Here is a 19,517-nt window from a genome sequence, read left to right as displayed (position 1 = left end):
ATATCTATAAGTCAGTACAATAGGTACATTATAATCTTATATAGTATATACCTGAATTTTTTATTACAGAAATTTTATGTGCTGTGCTAATTAACATTTGTATAAATTATATAAAGTATTCGATGGTATATACAATATTTTTGAAACAATATAAATATATATTAAAATTAATAAATATATATTAATGCATATATTTAAGAAATATATATTATATAATTATATTATTATATGTAATTGTAGAAATATGGATTATATATAATTATCTATACATATATGTACATATATATTTATTATATATTAATGTATTTTTGTTTATAAAAATTATATATATATATATACATATATATAATTTTATAAACAAAAAATATACATTAATATATAATAAAATATATATTAAAATATTAATATATATTAAAAATTGCATTCTTTTTAGTTTTATTAATTGCAATTAAAATTTCCTATCGCGATTAAATCAGCAAATTAAATATTAGTAAAATAAAAATTCTATAATCATAAGAAAATTCACGACATAACAATATAATCGGTACAATTTATTTTATAATAAACGAAAATCTAATAAACTATATTAATAATTCAAAATAGTCATTTTTATCAATTTACTGCTTTTTCGTATACTCAGATTTATTAAAAAATGCAAAGATATCATCGATGATAACAGAATGCATTTTTATATTAAAAAATATCAATTAGAGATTATTTTGATTACATCACGGGAACAGATAGATCGGGAAAATCTATGTGTGTTGATATTTACATCATAAATTCTTGTATGTTACAAAGGTAAAATTATATACTTAATAATTTATATTTTTTTCCATAATTACTGCTTTATTTCTTCCGTTGATTTTATTTTACCGAACAATGAATTGTATAATTCGTTCTTCGCACTGTCTGTCCATGTATCGTACACTGTGATGGGCGCCATAAAATTGACTAATTTATTGTGAACATTGTATCGCACTCTCCGGCCCTTCGTCGCGCGAGTATCGATTTTCGTCTTCATCTTTTTACGCATATTTTGCAATTGGATCCACTGTTTACTGAGTTGTACAGGATCCGTCACGTCCGACGATTTATACTCTATCAGGTCCCTCAACAGCTGATGATAAAAGTCATCGTCATCATAAATTTCTGGATCGTACTCTTGGATTCTTCTACCATTGTCATCTTCATTTGACGAAGATTTACCAACAATATTATACTCGGAGCGCTTCAGCTGAGTTTTCTTCCGTAACTTGTTCATATCACTCATGGCAAACTCAATTTGTTTCAGCGTAGTTTGACCTGAGCTTTTACTCAGCGAACCTGTAGCAATCCGTGTCTTGTCATTCCACTTCTTTATAACAGAATCTTTATATTCTTTATAAGAATCATAATTTTCTTGCAAAACTTTTTCGTAATCATTGTATTTGAGACGTTTTCGGGACACTGGTTCTTCAGTCATTTCCACGTCTTCATCGTTAAAAGATTCCTTTCCATTTTCTACTGCATCTTCGATGTCGGAAGGTATTTCTTCATCCATTGAATCATTCGTGATTGTATTCTCGTCTTTGTCGGCTTTTCTCTTCTTGGAATTGGCACATAGATTTTTCGTTTCAGGATACTGTTTTAACAAGAGATCTCTTAGTTGTAACATGTTATCTAAGATCAGTACTAGTTTTGTTTTAGTCTCGTTGATCTTCTTCGCAAAGTCCGTATCTGATCTAAGTTTTTTATGTATGTCATGCTGTGGCATTTGATTACTGGTTATAACACACTTTTGCAGCTTTATTCGCATCTCCAATAAATTTTCCCAACACTTGAGCTGGTTCCTGCTGCAATTGCCTTTCTCTATCTCTACCCTAACATTTGTTTCTGACATGGTTTTAATAGTAGAGTCTCTCTGCTTGTACAGCGGATGGTTGATATCCGTATTATAACCATCCTGCTCTGTATCGGACATACTCTCAGCATCTTCAGAATTCTGTTGCGAATCTCCTTCTTCATCGCTGTCTAATTCATTCTCCCTTTCTTCCCTCTCTTCATCTTCTACATCTTCATCTTCCACATCTTCCCCAGAGCTTTCGCTCTCTATATCTTCGCTCATATCATCTTCATCGCTATATACATCCTTCCTCGAAACCTTTTTACCGGCGTATCTGTTTCAATCATATGTTTCATCAGTCAAAATTTCGTTCAGACACTAATCTTGTATACAAATAAAAACATAAAATATATTACCTTTCATCCACCTTGTCCAAGGTATCGATATTTTGTCTGCGAATTTTAGAGTGCCGGAACTCATCTTCCGAGGCATCGTTCTCATCGTAATATTCCACCACCTTTGCCTTCGTCTCTTCGGGTTCTTCATCCGAGCCAAAATCCGGCTTCGCCGTGATCAAGGCATTTATTTGGTCACCTAAACTCTTCCCAGCCATTCTTTTCCTATAGACGACTCCGTCCAACACGTGTACGAGTGAACGTAACCTTCCCCTGCAACTTTGTTCCGTTTTGTTTAGCCGAATTTACTTTTAACGATTCACACCAGATTGCGCGTATATAGCAATTAGGTGCGAGGCAGTAAAGAGATTTGGAGGCATCTTTTGCTAACCCAGCACATTCAACATTGATACACGATTTACATATATTGTAAATATTATTAAGAAATTGGATGGCAAATATATATTAATATTAAGGTGCATCTGGAATAAGTTTACACGCTGCGTCTGAATAAATTTTAATAATAATTTATTTGTTTTAAGATGGTGAGAACACAGCTATCTCTCTTATTTATCTGTGTTTTTTTCTCTTTTCCTCTATTTTATTGTTGTTTTTCAGTATTCTTTAACTCACAAAACGGAAAATGCACACGAGGACAGTATATGGACTTGTGCATGGGGTTGTCCAAAGAGAAAGAAGGACATTCAACCAGATAACGAAGATTCACGGTACAATCAAAGTGTTATCTTAATTTGCTGTTGGATGAAAGAACTGTATTTTTTTAACCGATGATGTTACCTGGTAGAGATTCTATACGATCCAACGAAGATGAGACTGCGGAATATCTAGTAACAGGTTCTGTAGATGACACAGTAAAGGTATGGGAACTGAGAGACGGTGCTTTAAAGCTAAAGCATAAGTTGACTGGTCATTCCTTAGGAGTAGTGTCCATAGCAGTCAGCTCGGATGGATCAAGTAAATGAATGAAATTCTTTTCTTGAAGTATATATTGTTGAATATTATAATTCTTACATCTAAATTTCACTGTAAATTTGTAGAATGTGCCTCCAGTTCCCTTGACTCAAGTTTAAAACTGTGGGATTTACAATCTGGAGACAAGTTATCGAGCATTGAAGTCGGTCCAGTGGATATTTGGACCGTCGTCTTTTCCCCGGATGATAAATTTATTGTTTCTGGCAGTCACGCAGGCAAAATACATTTATATGGAACTGAAAGTGGTAAACAGGAGCAAACATTAGATACAAGAGGTGGAAAATTTACACTGAGTGTTGCTTATGTAAGTGTTATTTGAATAAAAATTTTAAATTATACACATGCAACTTTTGTACATGGAATTTTGCATTTTTCAGAGTCCCGATGGTAAATATATTGCAAGTGGCGCAATAGATGGGATTATTAATATCTTTGATGTTGCCTATGGAAAAGTTTTGCGTACATTAGAAGGTAGATTAAAATTCAAATATATTGCAAAGATTATTATCAAGATGTTTTAGAATATTCTCTCAAATCAAATTTATATTTTTCAGGTCATGCAATGCCTATCAGGTCTCTGTGTTTCTCACCAGATTCTCAACTCCTCCTTACAGCATCCGATGATGGACATATGAAGTTGTATGACGTGTAAGGAGATTAAAAATTTATAACATAAATACTTTGCATATTAAAATTAATTCATTATTGTTTTATATAATTTTATATATTATATTTTATATAAACAAATATATATATATATATATTTTGTTGTTTTTATTTAGCAAGGATGCAAATCTAGCAGGAACAATGTCGGGTAATGCTTCTTGGGTGCTCGGTGTAGCTTTCTCACCAGATGGTCAACATTTTGCATCAAGCAGTTCTGATCATACAGTCAAGATCTGGGAATTAGCACAAAGACAGTGCTTGCATACATTTGATGAACATAAAGATCAGGTATGTTTTTTAAACTTGAAATCATTTTTAGATGAAATGTATCTTTAATGTCAATTTTTTAAGATTTTAATACAGATACAGATAAATTTTTTTTTAAATGGTTTATAGGTATGGGCAGTAAAATATAATCCACAACGAAATAACGTGATCGCATCAGTATCTGACGATAAATCCATTAATTTGTATGAATGTCCAATATATGATAAGTAATATTGTAAGGATTAATAAATATTTTTTATTTGCGCTACATCATTTATTCTTTAATAATTGCAGACAATCGATGACACATCTCTTTAGAGTTTACGATAAAAAAGGGGGTATTCTTAGCTATAAATTTTATTGTACTGCAAGTAATAATGTACAAACTATAAAGATATGTGGCGAATTTAAAGCGCGAAACGAAATGTTAAAATTATTCTTAAAACCTAGAGCGGAAATAACGTTATAAAAAAATAATTACAATAATCTCGTGTGATGTACAGACCGAATATATTTTAAGAAACAACGCAAAGATACCCTGATATGGTTCCAAGTTGGCAAAGTTAAATCTAATTAACTCGAACTGGAACAGGGCAAAACTGCTTATATATGTATAAGAAATCTTTTAATTAAAAATTAAATATATAATAAATTCTGATTCACATATGCCAAATAATCTCTCCTTCCGGTGAGAATTCGACAACGATTCCATTCCCACAGAAGGAAAATTGACACGATAAAAGAATATTAAAATAAAAATAAAAAATATTTTTGCACGTCTCCGAATGAAAGACAAAATAATATTAAATAATAAAAGTATAGATATTTCGATTTCAGAGATCTATGAGTAAAATCTAATTGCATTTATGTGTGTGAGATCTGTACATCCTTTCAATAATATATTTATCTCCGAAGGAGAAACAGTGTTTAATAAACGCCAGTCAGAAGCGAAACGAATATCCGCGATACATATATAGTATATGTGACGAAAATAGAATGTATATTTTACCTGTAGACTAGAAACTTAAGATAATGCTTATAAAATTTTTTTTGTCCCGTTATATTATAATCCCAGTTTTTAGCGAACTACTTTAGACCGCTCTACGTTCACACAGTCGATACAAACAGTACTACCTCGTTACGATTAATCTTCGAAGATGCTCGAGCTTAATTTCCAGATTTCTTCATCGCCCTACTTATCAGTCTTCAAAAAAGTAATTAGCATCTGTTTGAGAGAGAAAGACGGTACGATGGGAACAAAATACAGATCGCCGGGCTCTTCTCTCACATTCGCGTACAAGGATGTACAACGATGTTGTTTATCACCAGCGCATAGGTTTAAACACGTACTACTAAAACTTTCTACATTCTTCGCTCACGTTCTTTTCGATATTATATATATACAAAATTGAATAAATAACCGATCCAGAATCATCTCGCTACGCACTATTGAATTTTTCGACTGTGGTTCTCTTCTTTCAAACTCGGAAAATTATTCTATATTATCATGTATATATATATACAACAGATAAAATGGACACAAGAATGATCTTAAGATTTCCCGCTAGTATTTCACACGGTTTTTTTTTGCCGGTGTCGAAGAAATTGGCATCGCGATGCTTACAATATATATATCATGGATATATCATCATACGTGACTATTTTCTTTTTTTTATTCCGCGTAAAATGCGTCGAAGGATCTGTACGGGTCTCAACCCCTCGTACAACGAGACAGCAAAAAGGAAATGATTAAAATTATCTAACAATATGTATCACATGTGACGAATGTACGTGGGCGAACATAGAGAAGCAAGCGAATGTACAATGACTAGCTTGGAACGCGAAGAGGAGGCGATTATTACAGAACTTATGCGCTTTGTTTTAGGGAATCCTCCCCTATACCGACGTCACCCTGGCCGATCCCGTGACCATCTCTGCGTGGCAATCCGTCGTCTCGAATTTACCCTCGTCGTTAGGTTTGGCCGCTTGCGATGAAATGTTTGGCTTGTAGTTGAAGGGTGGCACGATCGCCGAGGCCGGTGTCCGCACGCCTTCATCCACCTGAATGAAGGAGCCGAGCCTGGATATCCTCTTGGCGGGATCCGTCTCTTCTGCGAGCTCGGCGCTCTGTTGCTTCCTCATGGTCACCAAGCTGTCGCCTATCTGCGTCGTCTGGCGCTTGTACGATTCGGACGACTTCACCGGGATCTTGCAAGGCGCCTCGTTGGCGTTCATACCTGTCAAGTCGCAGGAGTTTCTGTACTTTGGCCCGGCAAGTCCGACTTGCGTAGGACCTCCTAGGACCGCGGGTCTGGATTTGGACTTGTAGGGCGACGTCTCGCCACTGCTGCTGTCCTCCTGGGAGATCCCCTCAAACGTGGAACTGCGAAACAATCTGTAAGCCGGCGGTTTATTGAATGTACCGGCGACAGGTGCAGCGGCCACCTCGGTAGCGCTATTGGCTGGCCTTATCCATTGCCTGGTGTCCGGTTTCTCGAAACGCTGCTTGTTCTTGCTGTCCTCGACCCTCTTCCAGAGACTCGCAATCTTGCTCGTCGCCTCCTTCGTCAGCTTACGATTTTGCACGCCCATAGACGAATTGGAGACTATGCTGGAGTTGCTATTGGATCGTTGCCCGAGAGAATCGACCTTCTTCAGGAGGGTCTTGTCGTTCTGAGACGCGTTACCATTGAGGACTTTCGGCGGCGTAATCATCTTTCCAGAGGACACCTTTTTCGGCGCCATCAACAGGCTTTTAGGCGGTTGCATCTTCTCGGAACTGTTGGCCGTTGTCGTTTTCGGCTGATACGCTTGATGCGTTTTCACGGAGATCTTGGATTTTCCCGCCGCCGCCGGGTATATCTTTGACGAAACGCCTTTAATTGGCTTGGCGATCTTCGTCTTTACCGGGGAAGCAGACGCGGAATGCACTGTTGGCGCGTTCTCTACTTCCGGTTCGTCCTTTGTAAAGGTTCCTTGACGTTCCAACGGCTTGATCGGGACCTCCGGTAATCTACTGTCGCTCTGATAAGTTGATGAGCAGGCCGGAGGTGTGCTGTGACGCTTAGTGGATTTTGTGAAGGTCAACGAGGATCCTTTCTGGGGTACGGAGGCTCTCTTGCACACGGTCGCCAGGTTTCGCATCTTTTTATCCGCGTCTGCGATAGGTGGCATTCTTTTTGGACTCGTGTTGAACTTTGGAGAATCTTTCGTAGCAGCCGTCGAACTATTGTTACTCTGTCGTAAAGTGGTGGCTCTGGTAGCTCTGACGATGGGCGACGTGTTGCTGCGACCTATAGGTATTCCGCTGATGACATTTACCTGCTTCAACGGCGATGATTGCGGGGTCGGTTTTCGCGTTATCGGGTTCGAATAAAGCGCCTTCCTTCGTCCACGAATCGCCTTCGGGCTTTCCGGCTCGGATTTATCCGTCGCATTGGAATCCGCGCTCGGATCTCGACCCAGCATTCCCGGCTTAATTATTCGCGGCCTCTTTGTCTCTCTCGGTTCCTGTTCCTCGTCGGCGTAGTTGGACTCCTCGCTACCCGAGTCAATCGGATCCGCCGAGTCCTCGTGAGCGACTTCCGCGTACTCGGCTTCCGCTTCTTCATGCTCGATATTCATCGCAAGAGTTTGTGCGTTGTTGACATGTTGCTGGGTGCTCATCAGTTTCTTCGAAAGCCCGTTTACGAAGCGCATTCTTAGATTGTGATCCTCGGAATTATGCGACGTCAAGGTGACGGTCTCGCAACGCAAAATATCGTCCCCGTTAGCTTTATTCGACTCATTCAAAGTGTTCAACACGATGGTGGCATTTTGCTCCAATATGCTTTGAATTTCCTCGCGGGCGTATCCTTGCGCGTTCATTTGCCCTTCTTCCGTCGCGCCGATGCTCGATACGGGATTACGCTCGATCTCTTTGAACACGGTTTCCGAGTCGTTCAACGTCCTTGTGCGATACCGCTCTTTGTTCTCCTGGGAATTCCCGCGTTTCCTCCTCAATGCTTTGCAGACGGGTAATTTTGTAAGTGTAGGAATCGAGGAGACCTTGTTGGGAGACGTGGATTCTTGCCTCTCGATGGAATTTCTAGGGGAAACTGATTCTTGCGCTTCCTTGGTTTGTGCCAAGTTCATATCCGGGAAGGGATTCTCTAGCACCTGCGTCTGGAATCTCGCTCTATTTTCTTGCCTGCGTTGCTTTGGCGTTAGTTTCGAGAAGGGAGAGTACTTTCTGCGTGGAATTTTATCACCCGCCTCGTTGCTGCAGGCACCATCCTGCTTCCGGCGTTCTTCCTGTTCCTTCTTAACGATCTCTGCGGCGATGGTGTACGTCTTATATCTCTCCTTCGTCAGGTTCCGCTTCTGCTTCGGGGTCAAGTGAGTCTTCAGATGCGGCCGTCGTTTCGGCGTCGATTCCGCCGAGCTGCTGACGCAGTATTCGGACGAGATCGGGGTGACCGCCTCGTCGGTGTCGTTCTCCGCCTCGTCGATCACCTCCGCCACGATCGAATGCACCACCTCATCGGTGTGCAATTCCGTTTCTATGCACAGAGTGTCGCTGCACAGGGTATTGGTAGTCGCCTCCATCGTGGATTCGTCCATCTCGCTCACCTCGTTAAATAAGGACGGTGGATTGATGTTCTCCAGGCACTCGCTCAAACTGTTGTTCGCGCTGCTCTGCATGCCCTCGGCGTAACGCATGCACGTCATGGATAATACATTGGCGACCGGCTTCAGCATCTCGAATACGATCGAGTCGCTGCCGGTCAAACTGTGCGAGTCCTGGTCCTTCGAGTCCGCGATCTCCGATGTGATGCTGGCCACGCTGAGCATGCTGTTCTCCATATCGCCTACGTCTGGCAATTCGTCCATCATGGACGGCGGCTTGACATTCTCCAAGTGCGAGCTGGTGCACTCGTTCAGCAAATTCTCCAGACTGGAGGTGTGACTCTGGCTCTGGCCTAGCGCTCGTTTGGCCACTACGCCGAGCGGCAGAGACTTTTTCCGCACGTTGCGAGAATCGGCGGAGCATCTCGTTGATACCGGTGGCAGAGACGTGGAGTAACACCTCTCCCGGTCGACGAACGTTTCGGTGTTGTCGGTGGGACCGGCGTAGCTCGCGGTCAACGATAATAAACTTCCCATCGAAGACGGTGGTTTGATCGCCTCAAGATCGATAGTCAAACTCGTCATTTCGAGCTCGTTCTGATTGTTCGCCTCGGCGTCCACGGCTTCCGCCAGTTTGATGGCCTCGCGTTGAATGATCTTCGATTCCGTCATGCCGGTCTGTTCGTTATTCTCGACCTGCGTATTGTTCTCCACCACGTTGGTGCGCTGATCTTCCAGCGCATCACTGTTGAACGAAGCGACCAGCGGTGCGCTTATGCTGATGCTGGGAAAGGAAACGTCGTTGGGAGAATCCTCGTTCCATGTGTCGCATGTCAAGCTCTGCTTCATCGTGCCGGAATCTCGTTCACGTATGGCTTCGGTTTGTTGAACTAACGTTGCCGTCAAACGATCCAACGAAGCGATCATAGCGTCGGGATCTCTCTGTCGTCTGTACGTCTCCTCTTTTATATACTTCTCCGCGCTTTCGCGATGCAAAACGTCCGAGGTTCTCACAATTTCGAATAGTGCTTCCGGTTTACCACCCGCGTTGCCGTCAACTTCGGATAGTTCCTCGGAAATATTATTTTTTCCTTTTATGAAGTCTATTTGTTTATTATATAACTCTAGCTGCGTCTTGACGTAATCTGCATTGCTTTGATCGATGGCGATGTTGCTTTCGGATTTTATACCAGGTTGTATGCAGAGTTCCAGAAGAGCATGTTCGGATTGTTCGACGGAATCAATCGATTCGCTACTTTCGGAGTCTTTCGTAAATGATTGCTTCATCGATGGAATGTCTGTGATCTGATCTTCGATCATTGTCTCGTCTACCCGTGTCATGGATTCATTTCGAACTGTATCGAGTTCATCATTTACAGTAAAGTTATTGGAAACGTTCTTATTTAAGAACATGTCAGGTTTCTGTGATGCAGTCACCGCTGAGAAATTATTAATATCAAGATTATCATCATTTATCGCTGTCGTAGTTGAAGCATTATTTGATTCCTCGATATTATGCATGTATTCGTTATTTACCTGGAAAAAAATATCACAATTTAGAATTAAAATAAAAACCGATATAAAAAAAATTTTAATAAATTAGCAAAAATCTAAAAGAATATCTTACTGTAGCTGCTTCCGATTGAATATCCTTTTCATTGTTATTCTTCTTGTTTTCTCTGCTTTTCTCTGATAAATTACTTTCAGCTGCGATTCCACGAGACTCCGCATATTTTATATTAAATAACGTGTTATCAGATTCTACAGTTCCATTATGTTCGACTTGATCTAAAGCGAGACTAGTTTGATATCGAGTCAGATTATTTTCTGATCGAGGAAGCTTTTCGAGATTATTTCCTATAAAGGAATGCCTGTGCCTAAAAAAAGCAGATTAAATTTATTAAATAATAATTACAATTATACTAATATTTTTTTAATAATCATTAGTATTTTATAATTTTACCTGTTATTTTGCATTCCAATATTAATGCAAGCGGCTAATAGATCCTCGTCATCCTCGTCTCCATCACTGACTTGATCTGGATATATATAGAAAGATTTCACGTTTATATTTTAAATCGTCACAGATTATTTTTTTTCAGTTTTGCGAGATTAGATTACTTACATCCCGAGTCGTTATTAGAAGTCTTTAAACCAGTATTATTGTCGGATGAGAATTCAATGTCACTCGATGGTAGAGCTTTATTTATTTTGCAATTATTTAGTTTGGAGTCTGTAAATTTGTATTGTTTGTGAACAACAAAAATATCTAAATTACAGAGAAAAAAAATACTTAGGAGGGGGGCTATACTAAATATTTCAAATTACCTAAACTAATAATCCTAGAGCTGGATTCCGCATCGTGATCATCATTATATTCAGAGCTTCCTAATACCATCGAAATCGGCGTCGTTCTTACACTACGCAAATATTAATGCAAAACGATCGTATTAAAAAAAAATTCTAATTTGATATATAACAATCCAAGTTTATAATTAAAATAGATTATTCAAAAATATATATATCTTATATATTATATAATATTATATTATATTATATTATATATTATAAATATATATATTTGAATAATCTATTTTAATTATAAACAATACAATGATTATATAAATAATACATTACTCAAATATATATTATTAATATTCCGTACACATATAAATATAAAATATAGTAAATAATTATTTAGAAAGTGTAACTATATATACATACCTTGAATGATTTTCGATGGACGCGTCTTCTTGAACCGCTTTGAGCTGCTTGCCCAAGTCTTCCTCAAGATACTGTAACGAATGATTTGCGCTCTCGTCGTCCGTCAGATGCGTCGCGCCTTGCAAATTCAACTGCGTCTCCGATTCGGCGAAGTCATTCAATTTCGGCACATCCGTCAAGGACAACGCTTTGCATTCACCATGATCCTCGGCGTGCCTTGCCTTGTATCGCTCTGGTAACTTTCTCGACGAGCTCCTTATACGACTATCGTCCTGCAGATCGGAGGCGGAAGTAGCCCTGGACGAATTCAAAGACGTCTCGCGCGGCGTTCCCTCCGTATAGTAAGTTTTCACCGTGTCTTCGTGCAGGAGTCCCTGATCGGTGTTCGAGAAGAAGCCGGAGTGTTGCTTCTCGTCGTCTATAGTTTGCTCGCCATAGCGCAGACTGTAGTCGGTCGGCTGATCCAAGTCCGTTTCGGCGTAATCGCCAAACAGGTTACCATCCGGCCCGATCGTAGGCGAAATCGCTTTCTGAATGCTGTTCAGGGTGTCGTGTTGACGCAACAGAGCCTTCTCTGCGTAGACGTTGCTGAAATTAGCGTTCTCTTTCATGGGAGAAATATCACGCAGATAAGAGACCGGTTTCGAGCTGTCAACGACCGCTTTCGCGGTTGTTCCGCGATAATCCGACTTAGCGCACACAGTTGCCTCGACTTCCTCCGAAACGCTGGACTGGCTACCGGCCTTGGACGAAGACGACGCGCTCTGATCGATCAGAGACATATTGTTCTCGATGGAGGAGTGTAATGAGATCTGAGACGATTCTTGATTGGGCGCTGAAGTGGCCCACGATATAGTAGAATTCGTGCATTTCAGTTCGTCGAAGCCGTCGGACGGTTTCAGTCGTTCAGGTATAGCGTTCTTGTATCGCAAGGTGTATTTCCTCTCGGAAGAAGAAGTGGCTTTCGTGTGAGTGTCACCGCATGCGCCGTTAAATCCGACCGCGGAGTGAAGCGACGAAGATTGCTGCTTGATCTGCGGATCGGTAGGCGATGAGCCGTTCAGAATGTGACGATTTACTCTCTCGAACATGGTGTCGGAGTGTGTGCTCGTCACTGAACGCATGGAATCTCTACTCTCGCTCCTGGCAACTCCGTTACACTTGGCGGTGGACGTGCTGGGCTGACTGTGCAAGTGATAGGCGCGCAGACCATGGGCGTTGATGCCGAGGAAACTGTGATCGAGCTTGAACGTGAACTTGTCGTCCTTGTTGATCGGCGATGTGCTTGGCTCGATGTTGTCGCACGTCTCGGCTAGATTCTGATCGATTTCTTGCTCCAGAGCCCGTTGTCTGCGTGCGGCCAGACTCGGCAGGGTCGATAATCCGAGTCCGCGCGCGGTGGAATCCAAATGAACGAGATTATTGCAGCCGGGTCTGGCACTCAACAGATTTTTCAAGGCCGCGCTGGAGCCCATCGAGATCATCTTGTGCTTGGAATGAACAAGACTGCGCAACATCGGTACACCCCCCAGATCCCAGAGGAGACGCTGATCCTGAGGACACCTCGCGGACAAGTTCCAGAGCGCTCCGCAGGCGTTGCTAACCACAGTCAGACTAGGCGATCTCAGCTGTTGCAGGAGAACTTGTAGACAACCTCTCTCCCTCACGATGGCTCGATAGTCTTCTCGCACTGCCACGTGACTCGACACGTTTCTGAGAATACCGCCGGCGTTCTCGACTATCGCGAGTGTCTTGGACGGCGCCTTGTAACTCAGCATGTCGACGAGAAAAGCCAATGCGCCATCCACAGCGCAGATATCCACTTTATTTGTGCTGCAGTGAGCTGATAGATTCCATAGAGCGGACAGTATAGATTTCAGAGTGGACTCCTTGCGACCCTCCATGGCGGCTTTCATCAGACCCGTCACCGCTCCCACTTCCCTCAGGGTGTGCTTGCTGCTGCTGTCGGCGCGCCAGGACAAGTTTCTCAGAACGCTCGCGGTCACCTGTCTAAGATCGTCGCTGGGACTTCTCAGCTGCGAGACCAAGGCCTTCATGAATTCCTTAAAAGAGCAGAGTAGCGCCTTGTTGTTACCGTCGCCGAAAGTCAGGTTGGTCAACGCCATTCCCGCGTATCGTCGCAACGTGATGCAGTTCTGGTCGTCGCTCTCGCTGCCATGCGCCAAGTGATCTATCTCGATGAGTTCCGCGACCGCGTGAAGACCACCTAGTTGACACATGGCGTGACGATGAGCCTCGTCGAAGGACAGTTTCATGAGCGCGGCTATCGTCGCCGCGGGATGTCCTCTCTCGAGATCGACTGCGGTCCTGTCCCTCTCCAGGGACATCCTCAAGCTCTGACAATAATCGCGCAGTTGTTCTAGGAATCGGAGCACCCGCGCCTCCCGACGACCGGCCCTCTCGTCGCTCTTGGCGTGTACCACGTTGTGCAACGCTTGCATAGCTCTGTCTCGGGTGTCCGGATCCTGTCTGGGCGCGTGGATCAGCTGTACAAGCAGCGGCAGACATCCGGATTGCCTCATCACCAGGCAGCTGTCCAGTGAGGTGCTCATGGAGAGCAGAGTGGTGCTCATATCATCCCGGCCGTTCTTCTCTAACATGCCCAACAGATTGTACACCACGTCCACCTTGGCGCCCAGTCGCCGGTGACCTTGCAACTCCGTGGAATGACTCTCGAGACCCGCGGAGTTCGATGACGAGAAACTCATTACGCTGGCCACGTCCTGTTTGCAAATACATACATCGTGTTGCATTTATACTTTTTTAGGAGACGACCACACAAATATCTAATAGACGTTCTCTGTGTCATCTCTCGGATGACATTTTATAGGCAGTTTTTTTTAGGAGGAATCTATATATAGGATGTTTGAGAACCACCGATTTCCGCCCTTTCAATCACGTCAGAACGTCGCAAAAGGACACGCAATAGGGGTTTTACGACACCCTGTATATATGCGAGATGGCAAACCTACAATACAATACACCGTTATAATCGTTCAACTTACATTGTGCACAGCGAGTGATGTGCTCTGCTGGGCCGGAAAGCCAATCTGCTGATTAGCCCATATGTCTCTTCTGATGGGCCACGTTCCGCGATACGAAGACGGTAGCCTGTGGCCGGCCAGTGAGATGCTATCCTGCTTAGTTTCCTCCTCGCTACTGCCATCCTCGTAACGTTTACTTCTCCTCAAGTAGAACTGTAACACGAAAGATACCGTCTTTATGTCGATATACATATATATATATACTAGAACAACACAAGCGCGTGCATTCTTTAATTTTATATTTAAAAAAATATTTAAGAAAAAAATAATACAAAATTTGTTTGAACTCGATTAATATTTTTTGACAGAAATCAGCTGATAACTGTCAAAATATTAGTTTAGAGTATTATAAATTTTGACAGAAATCAGCTGATTAAACTGTTAATTTGCTAATTAAATTTTAAAATAATGTGTTATAAAAATTAAAATAGTAACATGTAAATTATATATGATACAATACCTTATCCTCGATTAATATTTTTTGACAGAAATCAGCTGATAACTGTCAAAAATATTAGTCGAGTTTAAAGTATTATAACAATAGACATATAATCATATCTATGTACATATATGTCTACACATTCTATATGTCTATGATTATAACATATTATTATTTTAAAATTTAATTAGCAAATTTTCACTTTATTAATATTTTTTGACAGAAATCAGCTGATTAAAGCATTAATTTGCTACTTAAATTTTAAAATAATAATATGTTATAAGAATTAAAATAAATATTTTCTTTCGCAACAGGATTTGTCTCTTCAGGATCAATAAACGATGTTACATAGTTATTTTACCCCCGCTGATCGATTCGATATGGTAGTCTTAAAAAAGTTTAGCGATGCGTATGTATATGAGAGAAACATCTTTTATCGATTTAATAAAAAATGTGAATTCTATTTGTCGGATATCGTTTAGCTTTACTTGAACAATTAACGTGCGAACAAGTTTTACATCTGTAAAAAGCATCAATTCCATATGTACGTATCGAGTAGCGTATACAAGAGGAACGTGCTATGCATCGTGGAGCTTGAAATTTTCAACACGTGCGCAAGTGCGGATGAATAGGGATCCTCGGAACTCGGAACGATGCCGCACAGCAGAGGGTGACGACTTAAAGGGCAGACCCAAGCGAAAGAGAAAGGACGAAACGATATAGACTTGGGGGAGAAAGGAAATGCACGTATATAAATGCGAGAGAACGAGTGAGACGAGAATGGCGGGTGAAAAGGGAGAAAGAGAGACAGATACCGAGAGACAGAGACGAAAGGTGAGGGCTCCGTAAAATCAATACGGGATACGTTAGTGAAGGTGTATACATTCGTGCGCCATGAGCACATTCATGTGTTAAGGCAGTGGTTTTCAACCTTTATCCCTTTTACAGAGGTAAACTGATAAACAAAATGATCTCGAGATGAATGACATTGCAATCTAACATAAACGCATAATTTCTGTGTCATTGAAATTATATTCTGAAGCGTAATTATATTTGTATCTCTGTAGGCACGAGAAAAATTCATAATTAAAAGATTACAATATTTTTTATATAATTCTTGTCAGATCGACAACTAATATTTTCTACAATTTTTTGTTACGTTTTCCTTTTATTTTCAGAAGACATTTCACGCCAGCACAATCTTAATCATTCCGTAATTTTCAGATATTGATACAGATTTCATTAAGCTCTCAAAATTGACATGTTCTGGCAGTTTAAATAGAACGACACGTCAATATTAATATCGACGCAAACAAACAATATATACATATCACGTAAACTGTCCTAGCTAAACAATCGGAATTGATCCGCAGCAAACACTAGTATCAAGTCGCGCCGCATATATGTAAAGCTACAAGTTTTCAACCTTAAAGAACACGTAATCCACCGGCGAATCAAAGTCTCATACGCACGATTATAAATACATCATCCCCCAGTCGCGAATTTTCCCAACATCCAGACACAAAACGGAAAATAGCCGAGGAAAAAAATAAATAAATAAAAAGGACGCTACCTCGGGACTCGGCGTCGACGAGCGTCGCTCGTCCTCCTCCTTGGTCTCCGGCTCCATGGCATCCTCCTTGCTGGTCTCAGCGACGAGAGGAGGACCCGGGTAGATCCGCGGCAGTCTCGGCGAGACGGCATCGAAGGCGTTCTTCTTGGTAGCTACGCATCTCTGCGTGCTGGCAATGATGGGGATGAACGATGCTGCTGCTGCTGCTGCGGTGGTGGCGGCGGCGTCAGCGGCCGACTCCAGCCTGCGCGATGCCAGGGGCGGCGGCGACTGCCGTCTTTGGACACCCCACGCGCTGGCGACGCCTTCCACCCCGACGCTGCTCGCCGCCGAACCGCACGACACGCGGCCCTCCGTCGTGCGCAATCTGTCCCGGCGAGTATCCGCGTTCTCCTGGAAAGAGAGGAAAAAAAGGAAGATGAGCACGTTAGTCGCGGAAGTGAAAATCGTTCAGGCTGAAAGAGAATAATGAGCTTGTAAGAGCTCATTCGATAGACTTTTCTCTCTCTCGACGAACTCATAAAATTCAAAAAACTTCGTAAAAATGTAACACAGCTCAGCGCTCTGTTCCTGATAGACATCAGTATCTTCCTGAAGAGAAGGAAAAAGAAGGGTACGTGCGGAGGGAATTGTAACGCAAGAGAAAATAATAAGTTTGTAATAATAGTTAGGGAGAGAAATTCTTTCTGCATACTCTTATGAAATTCATAAATTCGAAATTTCGGAAAAAAATTTAAAGTAATTTAGTTAAAACTTTTCGATACAAAAAATATATCTATTTTTTCTAAAAAAACAAAAACAAATTTGCGACTAAAGTTTAATTCGTAAATTAAAGCAAAACAAAAAGATTTATATGACATGCTTATTTATCGATTTGATTTATAAATATTCAATATAATTTTTCATTAACGAAACTATCAACCAAAAAGCTGATTAAGAAAAAAATTAATACATGTATATATAAATTTGCACTATTTCATGTTATTCACTATTCGATAGGAATGTTTTTTTCTGAAAAGACGAAAACAAATTCGACTAACAATTAATTCGTAAATTAAAAAAAAAAGATTTATATGACATGATTATTTACCGACTTGATTTATAAATATTTAATCTAATTTTTCATTAACGAAATTGTCAACCAAAAAGCCTATAGCTGATAAGAAAAAAGATTAATACACTGCGTATATAAATCTGCACTATTTCTTGTTATTCACTATTCGAAAGAAATGACGAACATGTGGAATGAAAAAATGACAGTAATTTGATTAGTCTCCGAATAAAAGAAAATTTGTTTTTTTTTCTGAAAAAACAAAAACAAATTCGAGACTAAAGTTTAATTCATAAATTAAAAGAAAAAAAAAGATTTATATGACACATGCTTATTTATCAATTTGATTTATAAATATTCAATCTGATTTTTAGTTAATGAAAATGTCAATCTAAAAATTTATAGCTGATAAGAAAAAAGATTAGTACACTGGATATATAAATTTGTACTATTTCTTGTTATTTACAATTTTATAGGAATGATGAACATGAAAATAAAATAATAAAAATAATTTGATTAAAGTCTTTCAGTAAAAGAAAATTTTTTTTTTCTGAAAAGATAAAAACAAATTTGCGACTAAAGTTTAATTTGTAAATTAAAAGAAAAAAAAAAAGATTTATAAGACATGCTTATTTGTCGATTTGATTTATAAATGTTATCAATATGATTTTTCCTTAATGAAATCAACAAACCTACAGCTGATATGAAAAAAAGATTAAAAAATACACTGCATATATAAATCTGCATTATTTTTTGTAATTCACAATTCGATAGAAATGATAAACATGTGGAATGAAAGAATAAAAGTAATTTGATTAAAGTCTTTCAGTAAAAGAAAATGTTTTTTTTTTCTGAAAAGACGAAAACAAATTCGCGATTAAAAAATTCGTAAATTAAAAGAAAAACAAAAAGATTTATAAGACATGCTTATTTACCGATTTGATTTATAAATATTATCAATTTCTTAGTATTATCAATCTGATTTTTCCTGATGAAATCAACAAACTTATAGCTGATATGAAAAAAGATGAATGCACTGAGTATATAAATCTGCACTATTTCTTGCCATTCACTATGCGAACGTGTGGAATGAAAGAAGATTAGTGAGATTGATTATCATATCTAAGCCGTTATGCGCAATGGAATCAAATGCATCCGGTGCACTCGTTAATTAAGTGACTTTTGGTCTCGACAGGTTTATTCGCCAATAAATTGCTTGACCATTTCTGATTTCTTCGTGTCACTTGCACGAAAGACGTAATATTATTTTCATCTGTTAGTGAAAGCTCAATAATAATTAGAATCGTATTTATAACTTGAAAATATATAGAAACGCTATAATTGTGTATTTAAAATGCGCCATTTAAAAATCTTAGGTCAAGGTTTAAAGATGCAGATATAAATACCGCTGTGTAACAATATTATCACAATAATAAAGAAAATTCTGAAGTATAACTCTTAATGTTAGAACGACCTTCAACAAATAAGAAATCATGAAATAACGAAGAACTGCAATATACATATGTATCAATTAGAATTGCAATTAGAATTACAGTCGTACTGCACCGTTAATTAGCGCGCTACTTGCGATATGATTGCTTGCGCAATTATGCGAAGGCAGGGCATTTTAATCGCATCGCAGTCATCTATTTCATGTCAGTTTGTAAAGATGTTTCAATACACGCGGAGAAATCTTGGATTCTCATTCATAGAGAGATATAAATTGTAAAAAATGCAAAACATAAACAATAGAACTATAAGAGATCGTAGAGCTTTAATATGCAAATGTGTGAGTTATTGTATCAGAAAATAATTAAAAAATTATTGAAAAATTAAAATACAAAAATTAAAATTGAAAAATAAAAAAAAATATTTTTTTTAGATTCTATATAATTTATATATGTATATTAT

General features: G+C 39.6%; 3 protein-coding genes across 6 annotated transcripts in view; 1 reads left to right on the top strand and 2 right to left on the bottom strand.

The window, feature by feature from the left end:
* Positions 1–606: 606 nt before the first annotated feature.
* Aatf (Apoptosis antagonizing transcription factor) lies at positions 607–2,524 on the bottom strand. The gene is made up of 2 exons (XM_083044409.1): positions 2,242–2,524; positions 607–2,159 (listed from the first exon to the last, which is right to left on the bottom strand). The coding sequence occupies exons 1-2, from the start codon at positions 2,436–2,438 to the stop codon at positions 842–844; spliced, it is 1,515 nt and encodes a 504-aa protein (XP_082900535.1). The 5' UTR covers positions 2,439–2,524; the 3' UTR covers positions 607–841.
* On the top strand, positions 2,517–4,414 carry LOC145939809 (WD repeat-containing protein SL1-17). Its single transcript, XM_083044425.1, has 8 exons — positions 2,517–2,765; positions 2,839–2,948; positions 3,026–3,195; positions 3,279–3,517; positions 3,591–3,684; positions 3,768–3,861; positions 3,996–4,167; positions 4,276–4,414. Exons 1-8 carry the CDS (start codon positions 2,763–2,765, stop codon positions 4,375–4,377), a joined length of 984 nt encoding a protein of 327 aa, XP_082900551.1. The 5' UTR covers positions 2,517–2,762; the 3' UTR covers positions 4,378–4,414.
* Positions 4,415–4,422: 8 nt separating this feature from the next.
* The window catches only part of LOC145939796 (uncharacterized), a 39,336-nt gene continuing 24,241 nt past the window's right edge, over positions 4,423–19,517 (bottom strand). For 3 of the 4 annotated variants that reach the window (XM_083044400.1, XM_083044399.1, XM_083044398.1), the window contains 8 exons: positions 16,556–16,948; positions 14,505–14,696; positions 11,479–14,222; positions 11,083–11,174; positions 10,880–10,987; positions 10,718–10,793; positions 10,382–10,631; positions 4,424–10,290 (listed from right to left, as the gene is read on the bottom strand). In XM_083044400.1, coding sequence (XP_082900526.1) covers positions 6,043–10,290; positions 10,382–10,631; positions 10,718–10,793; positions 10,880–10,987; positions 11,083–11,174; positions 11,479–14,222; positions 14,505–14,696; positions 16,556–16,948 — 8,103 coding nt within the window. In that variant the 3' untranslated portion in view covers positions 4,424–6,042. Of the gene's footprint in view, positions 10,291–10,381; positions 10,632–10,717; positions 10,794–10,879; positions 10,988–11,082; positions 11,175–11,478; positions 14,223–14,504; positions 14,697–16,555; positions 16,949–19,517 lie in introns of all 4 variants that reach the window. The other variant, XM_083044401.1, reaches the window with a different exon arrangement.

This window comes from Prenolepis imparis, unplaced genomic scaffold, assembly GCF_030444845.1.
Source record: "Prenolepis imparis isolate NDT839.2.m4 unplaced genomic scaffold, iyPreImpa1.0 SCAF_8, whole genome shotgun sequence".
NCBI lineage: Eukaryota > Metazoa > Arthropoda > Insecta > Hymenoptera > Formicidae > Prenolepis > Prenolepis imparis.
Note: the sequence above shows the minus strand (reverse complement) of the source record. Positions and strands in the feature narration are given on the sequence as shown.